The sequence below is a fragment of the Durio zibethinus genome, chromosome 2 (assembly GCF_047325235.1).
Source record: "Durio zibethinus cultivar Kanyao isolate XHJ-2024 chromosome 2, ASM4732523v1, whole genome shotgun sequence".
Taxonomy (NCBI): Eukaryota; Viridiplantae; Streptophyta; class Magnoliopsida; order Malvales; family Malvaceae; genus Durio; species Durio zibethinus.
Window position 1 is genome coordinate 2,892,014 of NC_143163.1, and position 20,578 is coordinate 2,912,591.

General features: G+C 35.7%; 4 protein-coding genes, 1 long non-coding RNA gene and 1 other non-coding gene across 10 annotated transcripts; 2 read left to right on the forward strand and 4 right to left on the reverse strand.

The window, feature by feature from the left end:
• Positions 1 to 566: 566 nt before the first annotated feature.
• Positions 567 to 3,023, forward strand: LOC149519881 (uncharacterized). The gene is made up of 3 exons (XR_016328888.1): positions 567 to 1,505; positions 1,641 to 1,831; positions 2,368 to 3,023. It is a non-coding gene; the product is annotated as an uncharacterized LOC149519881 (long non-coding RNA).
• Positions 3,024 to 3,353: 330 nt separating this feature from the next.
• On the reverse strand, positions 3,354 to 4,793 carry LOC111308248 (uncharacterized). The gene is made up of 3 exons (XM_022906560.2): positions 4,634 to 4,793; positions 4,406 to 4,471; positions 3,354 to 3,594 (listed from the first exon to the last, which is right to left on the reverse strand). The coding sequence occupies exons 1-3, from the start codon at positions 4,679 to 4,681 to the stop codon at positions 3,535 to 3,537; spliced, it is 174 nt and encodes a 57-aa protein (XP_022762295.1). The 5' UTR covers positions 4,682 to 4,793; the 3' UTR covers positions 3,354 to 3,534.
• Positions 4,794 to 6,564: 1,771 nt separating this feature from the next.
• On the forward strand, positions 6,565 to 9,422 carry LOC111308800 (amidophosphoribosyltransferase, chloroplastic-like). Of its 3 annotated transcripts, XR_016328897.1 has the most exons (3): positions 6,565 to 8,653; positions 8,855 to 8,942; positions 9,185 to 9,422. XR_016328897.1 is itself a non-coding variant. In XM_022907398.2 (2 exons), exon 1 carries the CDS (start codon positions 6,849 to 6,851, stop codon positions 8,631 to 8,633), a length of 1,785 nt encoding a protein of 594 aa, XP_022763133.2. In that variant the 5' UTR covers positions 6,565 to 6,848; the 3' UTR covers positions 8,634 to 8,653; positions 9,185 to 9,422. The 3 variants fall into 3 exon arrangements, 2 of the variants coding, with proteins under 2 accessions (XP_022763133.2, XP_022763132.2); XM_022907398.2 differs by lacking the exon at positions 8,855 to 8,942; XM_022907397.2 differs by lacking the exon at positions 9,185 to 9,422 and having other exon boundaries at positions 8,855 to 9,002.
• Positions 9,423 to 10,235: 813 nt separating this feature from the next.
• On the reverse strand, positions 10,236 to 15,401 carry LOC111308801 (tRNA-dihydrouridine(47) synthase [NAD(P)(+)]-like). Of its 2 annotated transcripts, XM_022907400.2 has the most exons (10): positions 14,068 to 15,401; positions 13,817 to 13,933; positions 13,461 to 13,703; positions 12,949 to 13,168; positions 12,611 to 12,867; positions 11,975 to 12,247; positions 11,491 to 11,772; positions 11,240 to 11,360; positions 10,590 to 10,759; positions 10,236 to 10,506 (listed from the first exon to the last, which is right to left on the reverse strand). In XM_022907400.2, exons 1-8 carry the CDS (start codon positions 14,347 to 14,349, stop codon positions 11,256 to 11,258), a joined length of 1,779 nt encoding a protein of 592 aa, XP_022763135.2. In that variant the 5' UTR covers positions 14,350 to 15,401; the 3' UTR covers positions 10,236 to 10,506; positions 10,590 to 10,759; positions 11,240 to 11,255. The 2 variants fall into 2 exon arrangements, with proteins under 2 accessions (XP_022763135.2, XP_089601847.1); XM_089745721.1 differs by lacking the exons at positions 10,236 to 10,506; positions 10,590 to 10,759; positions 11,240 to 11,360 and having other exon boundaries at positions 11,555 to 11,693.
• Positions 14,591 to 14,674, reverse strand: TRNAL-CAA (transfer RNA leucine (anticodon CAA)). Its single transcript has one exon. It is a non-coding gene; the product is annotated as a tRNA-Leu (tRNA).
• A 152-nt stretch (positions 15,402 to 15,553) lies between the features above and the next one.
• LOC111308802 (bZIP transcription factor 29-like) lies at positions 15,554 to 19,504 on the reverse strand. Of its 2 annotated transcripts, XM_089745723.1 has the most exons (6): positions 19,328 to 19,504; positions 17,729 to 19,168; positions 17,501 to 17,633; positions 17,329 to 17,413; positions 16,879 to 16,959; positions 15,554 to 16,085 (listed from the first exon to the last, which is right to left on the reverse strand). In XM_089745723.1, exons 2-5 carry the CDS (start codon positions 19,027 to 19,029, stop codon positions 16,919 to 16,921), a joined length of 1,560 nt encoding a protein of 519 aa, XP_089601849.1. In that variant the 5' UTR covers positions 19,030 to 19,168; positions 19,328 to 19,504; the 3' UTR covers positions 15,554 to 16,085; positions 16,879 to 16,918. The 2 variants fall into 2 exon arrangements, with proteins under 2 accessions (XP_089601849.1, XP_022763136.2); XM_022907401.2 differs by lacking the exon at positions 16,879 to 16,959.
• Between the last annotated feature and the right edge of the window lie 1,074 nt (positions 19,505 to 20,578).

Below are 20,578 nucleotides of genomic sequence, written 5' to 3' on the forward strand. Positions count from 1 at the left end.
TATTATTTATAAAAAGTAAAATCAGATAAAATATTAGACATTCACATTTATTTTTTAAAATTTTAATAAATTTGTCAGATTGATTTTTGCAGTAATTATTATATTATTGAAATTGATGTTTAAAAATTATAAATTATATAAATTTATACGTATAATTTGATATGAAATTTAAAAATAAATTAAAAATTAAAAAAATACTTTTAATAAACTTTTTAATCACCTAATAAAAAATAAATGTGGATAATTATTTTTAAAGCATTAAAAACAAAGGCAATTTTATAGCATTTTAGAGTGAAAATTTTAAAAAAGAAATTCACTATTTATAACAAAATGTTAAAATATAAAATAAATTTTGTAATTTCAAATCAATTTCAAATTATGCTAAAAGAAATTTTCTAATTTAAAATTAAATAAATAGTTAATGGAGTAATAACTTATTTAGGATATTTTATCAACTTATATTTTGAAATAAAATATTATATTTATTTTGAATTGACCAAAAAACCCCTCTAATTTAGAGAAAAGGAAATTACTTTATTCCTCTTCGATTTCTTTTCTATCTCAATCTAGTACGCTCTCAAGAACCAGAAGAGAGACCCAAACAATCCTCTGTAGCAATGCCCCACATACTCCTCCACCACCACCTCCCAATCGCCCCCGTCCATCTTAGACCATTTTCTTTCCCCACCTCAAAACCAACGGCCTATGTTCGCCTTCGCACCAACCCCACAAGAGGAGCAACCATAAAGTGCATGGCCAATCCCAGGAGAGTTAAAATAGCAGCGAAACAGATAAGGAGAGAGCTTTCCGACATGCTCTTAACTGATAAAGTATTGCAATACGCTTTCTTGACTGAAGCCGCCTTGGGAGCCGACCGCTACCTCTCTTCTCTTACTACTGTAAGTGATGTTGAAGTTTCATCTGATTTTCAGGTACCCATTTGTGTGTGTGTGTGTGTGTGTGTGCGTGTTATATATCTTTATATAAATATATATATATATATATATATATCTGTTTTCTGCGTTCTTCTTTAAGCGGCTTTTGAATTGACAAACTGTTGTTGACATTTGGAGACAAGGGCTTCATTATGTCCAAACTGATAACTGAGAAATCTCTGTTTCCAGACACATCAAAGTTAAATACAACATTGCAGTGCATTGCTGGTTGAATTTATTCAAACAGCATGATGTGATCGAATAATTCATACTTTGTTACTTGTCATGATAGTAGGTCGTTAAAGTGTGTATATATATATATATATATATATATATATATATATACATGATAGTAGGTCGTTAAAGTGTATATATATATATATATATATAGATATAGATATATGTATGTATGTATGTATGTATATATCTGCTTTTGGAGATGAGAGAGGGAAGGAGACTGCACTTGCTGGATTGAAATCAAAAGCTAAATATGCTAGAAGTGAGCTGGGAAAGCGTATGAAGTTGCGGCTTACACCAGAGATACGCTTTATTGAAGATGAATGGAAGCAGGTAAGTGCTTGTAATCTATTGTTTTTAGTGATGGTAATTTTACTTGGTTGTTACTGTAAAGTGTGGCTAATTGACACATTTATGTCCTTAACTGATACTGATTCGATAACCTGTTTCGGGTAATTGCAATATTAGATAGAATAACGGCTGAGAAAAAGATTGCAGCCGATGAAGGTGAAAAAGAATTTGAATCATCTGATTCACCTCAAGATGATAGAGACTGGGAAGGTGATGAAGATATTATTTACGTAAAGTAGTTACCTTATCAGTTACTCTGCATTTCTTGAGGGCAGAATGAAGTCGTTGTTGTAGCAGCATTTTTACAGGTTTGTTTCTCCTTGTGGATTTAGTTTTATCTCCATGGTGTTTGAGGCTGATTTCTTGCTTGAACCCAGTCTTTCTTACTTGATTTTAAATTAATTAGTGAGGGGCTATAACTAAAAAAATTATGACTGGAACGTCCAGGAACAATTCACCATTTCGGTTAAAACTGGTAGGTTCATAATAAGATTCTGAAAATCTCATCCTTGTTAAGCTGAAACTTAGAAACCTAAGGTGCGCATACTTTGAGAATAGTGTCCCAGTAGACTAGTAGGTTTAGGTCTACAACATGTTGGGATTCTGATACAGGTTTCTTGATGGTTTAGGGAAGATAATGATAAGATGATTATAGTCGATGGTTTAGGGAAGATGATGATAAGATGATTATGGTCATACTTAAACAACCACATATACAATGAGATTGTTCAGTACTTCCCTTTCAACAGCACATGGCAAGGGCATGTATTTCCATTTTACACTACTACTTTGCTGTTGGTTTATGAAAGATTACTTGTTTGAAGCATTTGTTAATGTGTTGCAGTGTGGATTTTCCTAACCTGCAAAGAAGCAAGTCTTCTCATTTAGTGCTACAGCCGTTATCAGAAGCATCTCTTCATCTGAAGTGTTCTACATGAATCTATTCAAAATTTTTCCTAGTTTTTTTCACCTTTTTCGTTCCTGTGGAATATACATAACGTAAAGATCAATTTGGAGGATTCTGGATGTTGAGAGCACTCAAAACTGATAATTTTTCAATGAAGTTATGTAAATATGTTTCTGCTCATGGATTATTTCTTTGCATGCATAGCTTAATTGCTTTGTTTATTATAGTCTTGGATTTCTAGTTTAGTTAAGGGAAGCACTTTGCCAACTTTTTACTCAAAAGCATGGTATGGTAACAACCTATAGAGTGTTTCACTTGTGGCAGTTTCTAGAGCAGATGCCGACACGAGAATTGGTCCCAGGTCTGGTATGCAAGAGTTACTTTCGGTTTACTCGAGTTTCATACCTCCACAACGATTTTGGAACTTGCAAAGAAAGATACTTTTGATTGTATGCACTATTCTGTAAATCCGCCCATCAATATTTGGAACTGGATTTCATACAAGGTTATAAGCCTATCAATCTTTTGAAACTGAGTAGCTTTACAGGGCACAAGAATGGTGCCTGGAGCGAGAAGCCTCGATTTAAGCCAGTGGTCCAAGAGGAATTTGCTTGTGCAAACCAGATTGACAGATTAGACGGAATTGCCTGCTAGTACAGTAAATACAAGCCCAAAAGGTCTTTTAAGTGTAGTTAAGCAGATGTTGCAGGTGTTAACACTTAATGGCACGATTAAGTAAGAAACATTGCAGCAGGAAGACTAAGATTTATAACACAAATTTTAATAGATGCACCAGATTTCAGAAGCCAAAGAGTGATGGAATTATTACTTTGAACCGGGGAGCATATAAAATTCAGCAGCTGTGCCCATTTGTCAACTACGGAAAAGAAACTAAACATCCATAGAGCCATTGCCAACAAAAAAGGCATAATACTTGAAGGGCCAAGTTGATAACTCTTAAAAAATTTTAAGAGAAGGAATGTCATGGTCCACAGAAGCTGCAGGCCACAATGAAAACCTGGTACAGTTCCATTAATATATGCATTATTCCTACACCAAACTCAACTCATGCATGCAACTAACTATGAACAAAACCCCTCTGCTTCAGTGGTGAGCCTTTGCTGCAGCTTTTGCTTCGGCTTTCTTTTGTGACTTTGCCTTTGCCTGAGGGTATAAATAAAGCAATAAGTATGCATTTGATTTGGATGTTTGTCATGACTCATCTCTAAACCAAAGGCAGAATATTATTCTCAAAATATCTCAGAGTAAAAAAAAAAAAAAGAAGCCGCCAATCATAAAACACATTTTTACGTGCTATACAATAGCAGTTCATGCCTAACTCACAATTAACAACTGTCAACATATATGAAATGTCCAAACTCCATATGGAAATGCATTTGAATGTAAAACAACGTTTCGAAATCCTCTAAAATTATATACATTTGTCACATTGTTATGTACATTTACAAAGATTATTTTTACAAAATACTCTACCAACAATATTTCGAAATCCTCTCAAATTACTTATACATGTTTGTAAATATGCAGACACAGCAAGAAACGCGATATTGTCTTCACGAAAGAAAAGTTCCAAAAAAGTTCAAGATATACTTTCAAAACAACAAAAGCAGGTAGGATTTATCAACCAAACAACCATTCCTAATATCTCATCCTACCAATCAGATCATAGCAACACATTAGATTATAATTCTGATAATAATAACCTCGGAAAACAAAAGAAATCAAAGCAAAAACATTGCAAGAATGCCTCTTAGCAGCTGCTATAACGACCAACACCCTTTTCCACCATGAAAAACCAGATCAAAATTAACAGTTTCCATCAAATATATATATCCAATTGCAATTACATGACATGAATTCCAAATACATTATTAAATTACAATCAAACAAACAGAAAAAATAAATTGAAAGAAAAAAGAAGATAAATCTCAAATAGAAGGACAAACATAAATACCTTGAGGTACTTGAGCTTGACGCTCCCATAAACGAGTCCAAAAGAGAAAGCAGATGCACGAGCCACCTATCACATAAATGATAATTAATCAATTAAAAATCTGATTTTAGATGATTCTTCCGGGAACAAAGAAAATGAGAACTATTATCTATACATACATATATATTTTTTACTTTTTGTTTTTCTGCATTTGATCTAACCCAAAAAAAAAAAAGAAAAAGAAATTACGAGAGCGAGAGTGCTAGTGCCAGAATAAGGTCCAGGAGGTGGCGCCATCGCTTTGCTTTGATTTGTTTCAGAAGAAATATCCTGCCGCACCGACGGAGAAAAAATTCTTGCCCTAAGAATTTAATCGGACTCTGACGAGACTATATTAACTGAGTGCGGTTGTTCCTATTTTTATGTCTGTGGAGCTGATCTCGAAACGATGACGTTTTTCTCTTTTTTATAACACGGATTCTGAAATGGGCTTTTCTAAAAATGGTTAACCAACTTCGTTCCTATTGGTTTATTGGGCTTGGCACTCACAACCTTGGTTGCTTTTTTTTTTTTTTTTTGACTCTAAATCCGCAAAAAAATATTAAGTAGATTTGTACTTATACTCTGGAAAGCCTTTATTATTATTCCCTCCATTATGTCTCAAAAAAAATATTTTTTTTTTTAATACTAAAACTTTTATTTTTTAATTTTTTGAAATTAAAGGTAGAGAGTGATGTGGGTATATCCACTCTTGTCCGTAAAAGTGCGTACATTTTTTTAGCCGTTAGTCATTGACCGGAGGGAACTCACGGCTCGCTTTCAAAAAGAAAATAGTCCTTTTCGTTTTGATTCTCTTCGGATGCGATTTTCCAGGTTGGCTTTTTTTTTTTTTTCATTTTCAAAACCTTCCATCCGAGAAAGTAAATTACATTCAAATAAAGGAATCATGCTGGATTTTTTCAGGTACATTCACAATTCATTCCCCCAACACCTAAGCCATTTCCATTTTTATACAAAAGCTTCCTTTTAAAATCACATGCCAAATAAAGCCATTGTCAAAAACGAAAAAATTCGTTAGACATAGAAAATTAAAAATATATTTTTTACATAAATGTTAATAATTTATATATTTACTTTAAAAATAATTTAAGATGAAAATTTTAAAAGTATTATAATAATAATAATAATAATAATATAAATACATTGAATAAAACATAGTATATAAACACTTGGAATATAAACACATAATCCGATCACCTAGTAAGACTTAAGAACATTTAGCTCATGTTAATTTTAAATGCAATTTGAGAGTCTACATTCATCAAAAGACAGATGCAAAGAGCCGGGTTGTCATGAAAATGTGAAATATATCAAAAAAAAAAAAAAAAAGAATATGCAACAAAACTTAGAATTAGTAAAAGATAAATTCGACGGTCAAAGAGCCCAAATTCTTTGGCGTGCGTTAAGGGCTATGGCTGCTCGTTGCTATAGAACGATGGCGTGTCCTACAAACGAAAGCACTTCTCTATTCAAAAAACCAACCTCAGATCACATATTTTCCTACATTTAGACCGCCCTCTTTGCTAATCTTTGGACCACTCCTTAGATTAGGGTTGACTGTAATTTTTTAAAGTTGAATAATAATCACCCTTAAAGAAAATGGGTTCCTGAAAAAACAAAATAAAAAAAAAATTATACTTGAGAAGCTTTCGAGTTTAGATGAGTAATATGAACTTTAGTTTAAATTAAGTTTTACTTGCGAGTCTTTTAAAATATAGGTACGAAATTTTGGGTTATAAGATTATAAAACCTCATTAACAATGAAAATTTAATATTTCACATGTATTGAATGTTAATTGAAACCTTTGAAGAAATATTTAAATCTATTTGACATAAAATTTATATTTATTAAAATATGCAAAGTTAAATTGAGTTCTATTTACTTTGTAATACTTTGAAAAATTAAAGTCTTAAAAAAAATTATCATAATTAAATTATTTTTTAAAAAAATAAAATTATATATCAAGGATGAAATATAAAAAAAAAATCAATAATTACACTTTTATAATTTGTTATGAAGCTATTTAACTGAAAATATAAATTATTAATTTAACATTCCTCCTGGTCCAAAAAAATAACATTCTTCAATTAAAAAAATAATTATTTATAAAGGTCAGATTTTTCCCTTACTTATTGGGAGTTTAGAATAAGAACAAAGACTATTTGTGTTGATACTAACAGTGAGATTAGTTAAAAACAAAATTCTCAGAACTCAATTGAATGAGAATCTCGTGGTGACAAAGCCACCTCGCTCAAAGCTCCTTTGATCCTGCTGGAGTCCAAAACCTAGAAAGAGAGATATAAGAGAGCGATTCATTCTACTTTTTAAACCATCTTCCTGCTAAACTCTTTCAACCTCTCCCTTTCTTCCAAGGCAACTCCTAAAACTGAACAGATACCATCCATGGCAGCCACCGCCAATCTCTCTCCTTTGTCTTCTTCATCAACTATCTCAAAACCCATCTTCAAGAACCCTTCTTTTGCTCTGAACCCATCTCAAAAAACTCCATTTTCTCTCTTTCCAAAAGCCCTTCCAGAACCGACTTCTTTCCCTTGCAAACCTGTTTTTCATACCCAGAAACCCCAGTTTAGCATCTCTTCTAAAAACCCCATCTCTGACTTCTTTTCAACAAACAAAAGTGACCCAGAAGACGATTTTGTCTCTTCTTTTAATGATGATGACGATAAGCCCCGTGAAGAGTGTGGTGTTGTGGGTATCTTTGGTGACCCTGAAGCCTCACGTCTCTGCTACTTGGCCCTCCACGCGCTTCAGCATCGTGGACAAGAAGGTGCAGGTATTGTAGCAGTGAATAACAATGTTCTTCAATCAGTTACCGGGGTCGGTTTAGTATCTGAAGTCTTTAATGAGTCTAAGCTTGATCAATTGCCTGGTGAAATGGCTATTGGACATGTTAGATATTCAACTGCTGGTTCCTCTATGTTAAAAAATGTGCAGCCTTTTGTTGCTGGTTACAGGTTTGGGTCTGTTGGGGTTGCACACAACGGAAACTTGGTAAACTATAGAGCTTTGAGAGCTATGCTTGAAGATAATGGTTCAATTTTTAATACTAGTTCTGATACTGAGGTTGTGCTTCATTTGATTGCTATTTCAAAGGCTAGGCCCTTCTTTTTGAGGATTGTTGATGCTTGTGAGAAGCTTGAAGGGGCTTATTCAATGGTGTTTGTGACTGAGGATAAGCTTGTTGCGGTGCGTGACCCCTTTGGATTCAGGCCTTTGGTAATGGGAAGGAGGAGTAATGGTGCTGTTGTGTTTGCATCTGAGACTTGTGCTCTTGATTTGATCGAGGCCACATATGAGAGAGAGGTGTATCCTGGTGAAGTGTTGGTGGTGGATAAAAAAGATGGAGTTCAATCACTTTGCTTGATGCGCCACCCTGAACCAAAACAATGTATTTTTGAGCATATCTATTTTGCTCTGCCTAATTCTGTTGTTTTTGGAAGGTCTGTTTATGAGTCACGACATGTTTTTGGGGAAATACTTGCCACTGAGGCTCCTGTCGACTGTGATGTCGTGATTGCAGTGCCAGATTCAGGGGTGGTGGCTGCTCTTGGTTATGCATCCAAAGCAGGGGTGCCATTTCAGCAAGGGCTGATCAGGTCTCACTATGTTGGAAGAACTTTTATCGAGCCTTCGCAGAAGATTAGGGACTTTGGCGTGAAGCTTAAGCTCTCACCAGTTCGTGGTGTATTGGAAGGTAAGAGGGTCGTGGTAGTGGATGACTCAATTGTGAGAGGAACCACATCCTCAAAAATCGTTAGGTTGATCAAGGAGGCAGGGGCTAAGGAGGTTCATATGAGGATTGCGAGCCCACCTATCATTGGGTCTTGCTATTATGGAGTGGACACACCAAGCTCTGAGGAGTTGATATCTAATAGAATGAGTGTGGAGGAGATTAGAGAGTTCATCGGATGTGATTCACTTGCTTTTCTGCCATTTGAGAGCCTGAAAAAGATGTTGGCTAGTGATTCTCCAAATTTTTGTTATGCTTGCTTCTCTGGGAAGTACCCAGTCATGCCAAGGGAGGTTAAAGTGAAACGCGTTGGTGATTTCTTGGACGATGGGTTGAATGGACCTATTGATTCCATTGATGGAGGTTGGGTTAAAGGTCCACCGAATTTCAATGTAGAGAAAGAAATTGATCCCCTGTATCAACAGAGCAAGATTTAGCTGTTTCAAGCATGTTTGTGGTGAGTGATAGATGTCTTGGGTAATTGATCACAGTATTTATTTCTTCCTTGAACAAGCTAGGGTTCTACAATCTAAAGATTATACAATTTTGTCCCATCGTTCACTTCTGCAAACTAATCTCATTAACATATGGGTTTGTTTTCTTTGCTAATAGACAATGGGCAATTAGATGAACTTTTGATTGATGCAATATTATACAGGGATTTTGTTGTATTGGAACTCTCTTAGTGACAACTTCTTTCCTTTTAGTTTTTGGACAAAAATCAAGGAGCCTGCTTCTTGCCAAAGGTATGATGTTGTTTAAAGAGATTAATGAAGATGATTAATCAACTGAAATTTTCCTTTTCATTGCACTTTGTGGTATGAGCTTCTGTTTTTATTGAAACTAGAGATATAAGGATAATAATGTCAGATGGAATGGAGGAGTAGGCACTGAAATTATATTAACAGATTTTTAAAATATTTTCTTTATCTTATCTATATTACCTAGCTCTGTTTGTTGATACATCTTGACTGGTTTCTTTTCGCAGATTTTTAATGGTGGTTGTATCAATTATATTATTTTATTCTTAAAGAATCCTGAACCACAAATAGTGCTCTTGTTTATGAGAGGAATTGAGGAGAATAAATAAATAACTGATGCTTTTTCTGAAATTATATCAACGGACTGAGCTTTTGCAGTTTTCAGTAACCCGTTATGGCGTTGGTCTGTAGAATGAGTGGACCGCTGTTTGCATTTACCTTTATAAGAATGTTTGTGTTTGTTTATGCTTTTTCCTAGTCATGGTTCATTCTATTTTCTGGGATAGCCTTCTGTCAATCTGGTAATTTTATTCCGGAAGAGGAAGGCATGAATATCCCACCCTTCTATTAATGGTATGGCCGTATGGTGCAAGGACCCATTGCAAGGTTTCTGCTGTATTAGTGACTCAGATTTTGTAGTGTCACGGTTAGATGGGATGGATGATGGCTGCATCAATGCTTGTAGTATGTTAATTTGGGCAAGTAGTAATGGAATTTCGTCGCATTTTCAACTATTTTGGTGTTAAAATAGCTTGCTTTCCAAACAAATGGCGACTATAAAATCTGCCCCAGGGGAGATCTTTCTGATTTTAGATGAAGTGAATTTAATTGGTCGGTTAATGATTTTGCTGGTTTAGGCAAGCTTTGTTTTTTTGTTTGGCATAAAGAACAGAAAATCCCTTGTACCATTCAAGATCTAGGCCCACCAACAACCTTAATGTCTCCTCCAATCAGTCTGACTAGAACAGCTGGAAAAGACAACAGTTTAGTTACATCAAAGCAAGCTCTTTCATTTTGTCATTGGTTTGGTTGTGGTCTGATCAATTTGCAACAATGACCCTGTGTGTTGATGGGTGGCCAAGGTTGCCAATGAAAACGATGCAAGTGTCACGAGCTTACACCCTGGGGCTCATTCCCGCGATCTAGTGCTTGAGCCTCTGCGGCATGCCCCGGACCAAGTGCTTCGGCCTTGAACTGGGCAGTGCTCATGGGTGGCAATATTCTATTCATAACAGACGTGAAGAATAGTGATAAGTGAATTCACAAAACCATCGTAAAAAAGATGACCACCAAAAAGAAAATTTCTTATGAAGCACATATATCGTTCTAGTCACAAACGGCACTTAAATGTTATTGCTTTAGGTTTCTTTATTCTCATTGATACATGTCTCGGAATATTTTCCCGTGATATAACTGCGACTCAGAAACTGAAGTTATCAAAATTATAAAATTATCCATTTTCTGCTCGATCATAAGCATTGGATTTGTGCTTTGGTGCAAATGTGAAACCATCTGGAACCTTGCCAAGCAGCATTTCAGATATTCGGATCTGCACAAGTGAAGAAGAAATTAATGCGGATCGTGTGTAGCACAATTATAGTCTGAGATGTAATTCAAGAGAACTGGACATACCCAGTCAGCTGCGGAATCAGAGGCCATTTGTGTCTCAAGGTCATCACGTCCATAGTAGGAAGGAGGACGCCAGTTCAGCCGTTGAGGGATGACATCTAAAAGACCAACAGGTATATACCTACATGTGTAGCTAAGCCATTCCAACAAAAAATGCCTAGTTGTTTCCACTCCTGCAAATTCAGTCAAATTCCAGAAAACTTTAAACCATAATGGTTGTTCAATAACAAAGTATATGTTCATAACTAGCAGGTATAAATAGTACTAATAATGGTTGTAAACTTTTTACAAGACATTTTGGCATCTCTAACCTTATTAGAAACAATATCATAAATTTTTTTCAGAATGCTTTCACAACTTCAATCAGGAAGCCAAAATTTGAATGGGGGTTGTTTGACGCTAATTAAGGATAAGGCTAATATCAACAGTTTAGGCTACAATAGAAAGAAACATGTTCCTATTTTATCAACTTAATATTCACAACAGATAGAAAGAACAATGTTTCTCATAACATAATACCCGCACAATGTTGTCATTAACTCTTCAGTAAGCTAATATACAAGAATTTGAACTAAATTATATATATATATATATATATATTTCATTCTGAATGTTGTATGTCTAATAATGTCCATTGAAGTATTATTGCATACCTTTTTTGTCAGATCCCTAATGTTCTAGGCCAAAACGCACATAGTCCTTCAGAATATTCAACCGCTCCTCAGAACTGATATCCCAGTGCCTCTGTTCCTTGATTTCAGTAAATAACCAAGGCTGCAATGCACCTTAGCTGTTATAACCAGCTAAAATTCTCTAAAGCACAATTCAGCAGTATGATAAATAATGGAATGCTTTCAGATAGAATGTCAAGGAGATTCAACATGTTAAAATCTAAATACCATACTTTAATCAATGCCCCTCGAGCAATCATACACGTAGAGAGCTTGGGGCAGTCAGATAAGTGATTGTTCCAATCTAAATGTGAGAAAATATCCCCATTCCCCAAAACTTGCAGTGCACTAGGGGCCTTCTGAGCACACTGGTAGATATAATCCCAATCAGCTAGTTTACTGTAGCGTTGCTGTCGTGATCGACCATGTATTGTCACTGCAGTAGCACCCCAACTGTAAATATCAGCAATTAATGAATCGATGCGGTTTTTACCTTCAAAATAACCTGTTCTCACCTGGCATAATAAAAGTTACAATTATTTTTCTTGAAATTGCCTGATGATTGTAACGGGTGCATGTAAAGAAGAGGGAAAAAGGAGCAAGCTTGATAAACAAAGGTTGAAAAAAAGTTGAACAAAATAGGAGCAACTGAGCCTACATGTAAAATGACATAGGCATGCATATGAATAGACTAATAATCTAAATGTCACCAAGTACCTTAACAGTTATAGGTTTATCTACAGTGCCACAAGCAGCTTCAATGATGCCTTTCATACGTAAAGGTTTTGTGAGAAGACAAGATCCAGCACCCTTATTAACAACAATATCAATTGGGCACCCCATATTAATGTCAATGAAGTCCAGTGCACACTCCTTATCTATAAGTTCAACAGTGCGTGCTGTAGTGTCAGGATGTGCCCCACATATCTGGACTCCAAACAAATCCTCAGATGAATGTCGCCTCAGCAGAGCCCATTCTGAAGCTTGACCCTGTTGCCACAGAATAAGGGTCTCAGAGAACCTCACATACGAAGCATAGAATACATTTTTATAATAACAAAAATTAAAACAAGAAAAAGCCACCAGAAGAACCACTACAAAAGAAGTTTAACTATTAAATTTTAGTTCCCGATCAATATGCATATACCAATAGCAAGCTTATTATTGCAAGACACATCACTAATTTCTTGTTTGCGTTGCCTGGCTGAGAAAAAATATTATGCCTATTCATTCCACTGGCTGTACTTAACCTGCAAATCACAGCCTATTATTCCAATTTCCAACTATTATTGAAAGCTAAACTGGCAGTTTGCCCCTGATGCACAAATCACTAGGCAGAAGTGATATACATACCTGCAAAAGATTGGTGCACATTGCCATTTCACCGCATGTCACATCTGCTCCTAACATTTTGCAAACCCTACGAAAAGGAAGATTCCCAACAGTGGTTAGAGGAGCAAGATACAGCTTTTCTTTAAAATCAATAAGCTTCTTTTCACGAGGGTGTATCTTGAGGCTCCTATCAGGTTCTGCAAGTGAATCATTGACCATATGAACAGATTCAGTATCTGTAGAATTTTTTTCAATATCCTTCTCCAGAACAGTTGCACCTGTTGAATTACATAACTTAGTCATGAACATCATTAAATTGCGGAAAAATTAGCATAGAATAAAATCCACAAGAAGACTACCATCCACCACTTCAACAGAGCACCTTTCATCAACTACAGATTTTGCTTTCTTTGAAGGTCTAAGCTCATTAGTTGCACATGCCTCCTGAGCATTATCTGCTGCTGAAAGTGTTGGAGGACATTCAGAACAATCAACTGAATCATCCGCAACGTGGGAACTATTTAAAACAACTTCGTCTTCCTCCTTATCTATCAGCTTCTTAATTTTCCAGTTGGGCCCCTGAATTATTGTATTGATAATAACAACAAATCATGATGATAAAACATGATGGAATGAACAAACACAGCAGAAATAAAGATCTTCAAACAAATTCATTAGGATTAGAACCAGATAAAGATGTGGAAATGCTAAAAACACAAATTTATCAAGGAAGTTGGAGTTCATTAGAAAATTTAACCAAATACATGCAAAGTGCATATAATAGCAAGTAACGTCAAAATAAAGCCTATTAATGGATAAGTGACAACATTAAGAATAGCCTATCAGTAAATAAACTGTTGGTTCATCATACCGTGAGTCCAAGAGATTTGATTACAGCATCCGCTTTAGTAAAGCGTATTTTGTTTTTCCACAAAAGTTTCTGAACATCTTTGCTTAGTCCATTGACCTCAGAGTTTTTCTTCAACACATTAGCAGTAGCAGTTGCAGCAGAAGCACCATCCTCATGCGTGCCTGCAAACCTACAGGCTAAACCATAAGGGCACGGTGCATCTGCTTTTATAAATGGGCACTCACCTTCCAAATCAGCCGGTTTCTACCTCCAACAAAACAAAAACTACTTATTATATCTCTAAAAAAAAAAAAAAAAAAAATCCAATCAGCTAAAATTGATCAAATTCTAAATTAAGGAAATGTACACTAAAATACCTGAGCCATAAAGGCCTGTATGTCATGGCTAAAACGACATTTATCTTTATAGGGACAAGCATTAGCATCTCCGGTCTTTGCTATCTCTGGACATAGATTTAAAGCAGATTTTTGTTCCTGAAGACCAAAAAAAAAAACGATATTTAATGACCACTTAAGTTGCAACTACCCAAAAAAAAGTCTGCCTGAGAAATTAAATTAAATGCATTTTTGTAGCATAAGAAACTAAATTAGGTTGAGAAATTTGGAACCTGACGACGCTCTCGTTTGAGCTGTCGTTTCGATTTCTTTTCCTTGACTACGTTGGATTGAGATTGCTTGGCGTTGGAGTCGGAGGCGGTGTCGTTTTGGGTAGTTCTAGAGGGCAGTGGGGGTCGAAGAAACTCTCGTTTTATTGGGGCAATGGCTCGGGCCACCAGCTCTTCCGGTGTTTGTCGAGTAGTTCCATTTGAGTTTGAAGGCGGGTGCGAAGATGGGACCGCTTTCGTTTCCAAACTTGTTACAACATAGATATCTTTTGGTGACTCGTCCATCGCTGGCGAGTTCACTCGGTGAACGAACTCAATTCGCCGTCTGTTTCCAGCAGTCAGTAAGTTTTGTTCCCAGTAAGGAGGAGTGGTTACTGGTTAGTGTGTATCTTACGTGGGGTTTTTCTTTTGGTTGAACGAGCCAGGGGGCAACCCAAAACGACGTGGACAAGGTGCCGTTTTCTTCAATGACGGTAGCGAGAAGCCAAACGACGTCCTTAATAGCACAGTAAGCTAAAAAGGGAATTGTCAGAAGTGGGATTTGAACCCACGCCCTCTATCGAGGACCAGAACTTGAGTCTGGCGCCTTAGACCACTCGGCCATCCTGACAGATTAAGGAATTTCCATAATTCTTACTACTAATATTAAATTTAGTTGTGGGCCTAAACACAAAATCCAATAAATTCGTGGTATGGACGATCTTGATTAGAAATGCAATGAATCAAGCCAGGCCTAGAAAAAGCCCCCAAACGCTCCCTTAACAAACACAAGCAAGTTCCCATCGGTTTTTTTTAACTCCACTGATTTGCATCTTTTTTATTTACACCTGTTTGTGATTTTTTTTTTTATTTATAACATTATGATTCATTTCCTTTATTAAAATGGATAACAATATCAAAAGTCAACTATATGTTAGTGAAATTACAAAATTACCTTTATCTTTATTTTTCACGCTGTTACTTCTTATGATAACGAAAATGAATCGGTGAGAAACAATTCACATGAAATGTTTATAAAAAAGTGCAAACCAATAAAGGTATACATAGAATTTACTTTTATTTTTTTTTCCAATCCCATTTATGGTGTCGGGTAACCATGATACAAACAGATTCTATAAATCTTTGTTTCTCTGATTTTGAGGAGGAAAGGTTTCAGAATAATTGCTTCAAATCCCCAATTTCATGCATGATGGTCTGCTTAGACAGATTCTCGAAGACCAACATTTTAAGGTGGCTTCAAATTTAGGATTCCCTTAACATCTTTCGGATACATCCAAAAACAAGAAATGAGGCATGAATCACAAGCTTCTTTTTTTTTTTTTCCTCACAGAATAAAAGTTTGATTTGCTTCATTTGGTGCAATGTTGAACTTCGAAACCAGAAATTTACAGGTTGAATGGAAGCACCGATAAGTGAAAATGAAGAACAAACAGGGAGACAATAGGCAAACAGTTAAACAAATACCCAACTCCTTACCGAAACGATAAAGGAACAAAAAAAAAAACTGAATCAACTCTTCTAATGTTTATGCAACAAATCATGTCAACTTAATGATTACATTCCAATATGATTATCTACCATAAATAAATAAAAGCTATGATTATTAAAGCTGTATGTTACTTCATTCCAGGATCCGGGATGGATATTTGATGCAAGGTTGAACAGTAATTACCACAAACCATAAACCTCCTTGAAGTTGGAGGTCGAAAACTAATGAATGAATGCATGTGAAAGATATTACGGAATAATAACATAGTGGAATACGCATCTTGACTTTTTAACTCTTCCAAGAGTCACAGGCTACTGATTCGACTCAGTTTTTGCGGTTGTGTTAACATTCTGCTGTTGGGGCTGTGCCGGCTGCTGCTGCTGGAATGGACGAGGAATGTTAAGCTGGAACAGCTGGTGGTTAACAGAAAGCTGCTGCGAAACCATGCCCTTGGAGGGATCAGAATCACCACGTAGCTCTTGAGTAGCAAGCTTTAATCGCTGGACCTCTGCAGTTAATGCTTCATTTAGAGCTGTCCAAACGCAAAACAATAGAATAAGGGATATGTTATTGAAGTATAAAATTTCATGCAATGCGGTTGTAGGATGTTCAACTTGATAAAACAGATTCAAACTAGTTATTAAAAGAACGAACTAGGAAGATGTATATGCCCACCACTGCCTCCACTTCTGAGAAAAGCTACCACAAAGATCAGCAGGTTTAATCTTTTACCATGTATGAGACTTTGAAGACAGCCGGCAAAGGCAGTGGCCCCAAAAAAAAGCAGGCACAAGCATGCGGCATTTATTTTATTAGACAAATATTATGATATTTCCACCATCTTACTAGAGCTATGCAAACAGATACGACATGGTTTCCAGGACTTTTGGCCTAAACAATACAATATGATTTTGGGTGCATTTTAAGCTTCCAGCTGTGGCCATTATACAATAAAAATTTATAATTTCAATTCAAAAAATGACTGTATCCAACATGTACCTTCAACATGATCCAGCAAATCTTAGCATTTTCTAAGTGAAACTGCACTGTTTCAAAGTGCCCACAACTTTCCGAATAGCACCTTCTCAAATTTCTTGACAGCATTAACCTTAATGCATAAAAATATTTTCATATTTTGGCACCTCACTTCCCATCTTTGAAACTTCTTCCCCTCAAAGATACTTAATATAAGGATATTGGAAAGTGCAAAGAAAATGCAATGAACTCTGAACCACCACACACCCCCCCGGGCACAAAAAAAAAAAAAGAGCAATGGAGTAACAATAATTGGTTTAAAGTACAATAATATATTTCCTAAAGCATACCATAAAAATTATGAAGGCTTGCAACATTGCACACGAAAAATTATGAAGCTTTCTTCCTCAATAGTTCCATAAAAGTAGAAGCTGCAAATTTGCAGTATTACAAAAAACAGCACATAAGATAGTAAGAAGCATGTGACACTAGCATATGAGAGCTTTTTTCCTTTTTGTTCCCCTGAAACAGCTATAATTCAAGGACCAAATTTGTAGCATGAACAGCTGGGAGCATACAAGTGAATTTTTTCTCAATACAATAACTTGAAGATCAATGTATTAAAACTGACACTCTAACAGAAGTATTAAAAACACTCATTTAAAGCATGCTAATCAAAGAGCTAAATTGCCTTACACATCTAATCAGTCATCCATAACTGCATAACATAAAAATCTAAATACTTCTTCTGTCAAAAGAAAAATGCTAAAGTTCTAAGAAAAATGAAAATCAGATTATACCATCGCGAAGTTGTGCCTGTTGCTCCATGGCTTGAAGACGAAACTTCAACTCGTTGTTCTGATTTGTCAGCCCAACAGAATCTCTCTACATCAATTTAAAGTTGAAGATGAGAAATGAGAAAAGGGAAAGTAGGGAATATTGCTATAACATGCTGTGCTCTAAATCCCCCACCTGCAAAAGTGTTAGTTGAGCAGATAATGTGGTAGCTTCAGTCTGCAGAGTCTGAACCTTGTGCTCCAACTCTGAAATATACCGCATCTTCCGTTCTTTAGAACGGGCAGCTGATTGACGATTTGCCAAAATCCTTAAAAGGACCAACCAATAAGTTAATTGGAATATTTTTCTATGATTAAAAAGTTATTATGTATGGTAAAGCAGTAGACTTGAACACTAGGATACCTCTTTGCACGCTTTGGGTCAGTCATTGCAATCTCAGCAAGCTTTTCATTCGCCATAATTTTCTTCAATTCAGCCTCACTGAACTCACCATTTCCAAACTCCAAACTAAAGGCAGCAGAATTCCCATCAATTGAATTGCTAGGCGAGAGTTGTCCAAGACGAGTTCCAGGTGAAGGTGGTAATTTTGGAGACTCATCACCAAAATTCAACTTCCCCATAAAACTATCCACGGAAACACTTCTATAATGTCTACCACTCGGAGCAATATCTCCTCCTGCACTCCTTTTGATCCCTTCCCTCTTCTCAGTTGAATTTATTCCACCCCATGGTGCCTTGTTCCCACTTTCATTCACATTGCTTTCAGCTTCATTATCACTGCTATCACCTCCATTGGTCTTTGTTCCACTTGCTCTGCTATCCAAATCTTCATGATTCTCATTACCAATGTTCTTATTATCAGAAGAATTCAACGCATCAATATTATCCAAATTCATATAAGCAGAAAACAAATCATCCACGACTTCCCCTTCTGATTTCCTCTCACCCATTCCTTCCACATTGCCATCAGCACCTCTCTCCCAACTCGTTTCCTTTTTCACCAACTGGGCTGGCTTAGGCACTCCCGAATTTTCCTTACCAGACACCGATCGTTGCAAACCACCGGCACCTCCTAACGGAATAAGAGGTGGCGAAGATTGTAGTATCATATTAAATCCAAATGGAATATCACTATTAGACCGCCTATGTGATTTTTGAGGGGGCAAACTCTCTCCAACCCGTGGAGAATTACCCCTAGAAAAAGGCGAGGGTGGCAACAAAGAATGCGAAGCTGCATCCCTATCTTCCATAGACACATCAGTGGAAATTTGGTCTGAAACCGCCATAGGTGAAGAATCACGAAACGTGGCAGGGCTTAAGGGGGGCAATGAATCAAGTGAAAAGAAGGAAGAAGGCTGAGACAGAGACCGAGAATGAGTAGGTCCCGGACTAAAGCTCTGAGAACCCATTTGCTGGTTTGACGGGCGGGACACGGGGATCTGTGAATAAGGTGAAATGGGTGGGATCTGGTTAGGGTACGAAGGAGGGATACCAACTCTTTTATTAGTAGCATCAGCAACACCATTAAAGTTTTGGCCAAAATGAGAGAAATTTCTAGCAGCCCTGATTTCATTAGGATTCAACTGAGGTATTTCAAGATGGTTCATTGATAAATGTTGTTTAGGAATTGAAGATGACGATGTTCCGAATGAAGACTGAATCCTTTGCATCACATCAGCGTTACCTTCTTCATTGTCACCCATTTCTTCCTCACAAACAATAACAATGCAAAAAGAAAAAAAAAAATACACCAAAGATAAAAACTTTGGTCAAGTCAAGCTTAACCCAGTTCACTCCAAAACAAAAACAGCAACAATATAACAAAATCAAACCCGCCAGAATCTGCAAAATGAGAGATAAAGAAAATTTCACAGTAGAAATAAAAAAGTAAGGCAAAATCAGCTGAATTTAGAACGAGATAATAGAAAAGGAAGAGAAGTAAAGAAACCCATTAAGATTAATAAGAATGGAGCAAGAATATGGTAGTAATGTTTTAAGTACCTTGTAAATATACGGTCAAAGCAAGGGGTAAATGAGCAAAAACAAAGAGAAAAAATGGCCGCCCAGCGTAGTTTAGCAATATCCAGTGGGCAGAGCTGGTGCAAGTTAGCAAGGTGGCACTACCACTAAAATCTCCGCCGAATTTAGCGGCAGGCGCTTTCTCTCTCCTTGTTCCACAGGGGAAAATCTATTTTAAAATGGAAAATATTATTTAAAATTAAAAAAAAATCGTTTTTTGGTTTGGGTTTCTCGCTCTAGAAACTTTGACAAAAGAAAAGGATGCTTTCTCTCTCTCTAGAAAAATGAAAATCCCTTCTTTTTTTTTTTTTGGTTTGGGAGATTGGATGGGACACGGATTTCATGACATGCACGTAATCGACGCGTGAAATGAAATTTGGTTTGAATTTGCATTTGGGTTTTGCATTTCAATTTGATTCCGACCTAATTTGACAATCTCACACCTTTGTCTCCGCAGCTCATTCAGCAATGATTTTCTCCTAACAAAATGCTCGAAAACCCTACAAAATCTATTAATATTTGATAAATTATTAAATTTTTTATTTTCACGATTAAATTTTAAATTTTTATAACTTCAAATATAAAAAAAAATTATTTTTTTTAAACAACAACAATTAAATCCAATTTATTTTTCAAATTATGAATTTAGGGATTTCTTGTATTTTAAAGCTCCTATTTAACTCAACAGTTTAACTTCAAGAAGAAGCTATTCTATTTGACCAATGGAACAAGTAACTTCAAATTAAGCAACGCATGCACGTTTTGTTTATGGATTCGACTCTTTTTAAATTATACTTTTTTTTTTCTGGAACATAGAAACAAAGTTGTTGTTGGTATTCTTTCCAAATAATATAGATTAAAAAAAATTATCATTCCAATATTTTAACCTCAATGCATTAGATAAGATGTACAATGAACTTGTATTACAATTTACTAGTGTTTAGAAGCAATCCCTAACAATATTATCAAGAAAAGGGGAAAAGTTTTTATCCTTATCATCATTATCAATTCCAATCAGTTGGAATATTACTTTATATTACATTTTTTCTTTGATTCGTGTTAAATAATCCATATTTAAAAATAAAAAACAAAAATAATGATATTACATATAAATAATATAAAATTTTAAGATAAAGATATAATATTTCTCGCTCGTCAATATTGCAAAGTTGATTCAGATTTAAATATTTTATCCAAGTTCAAAAAGATTAATTGGAAATTATAAGAATTTAA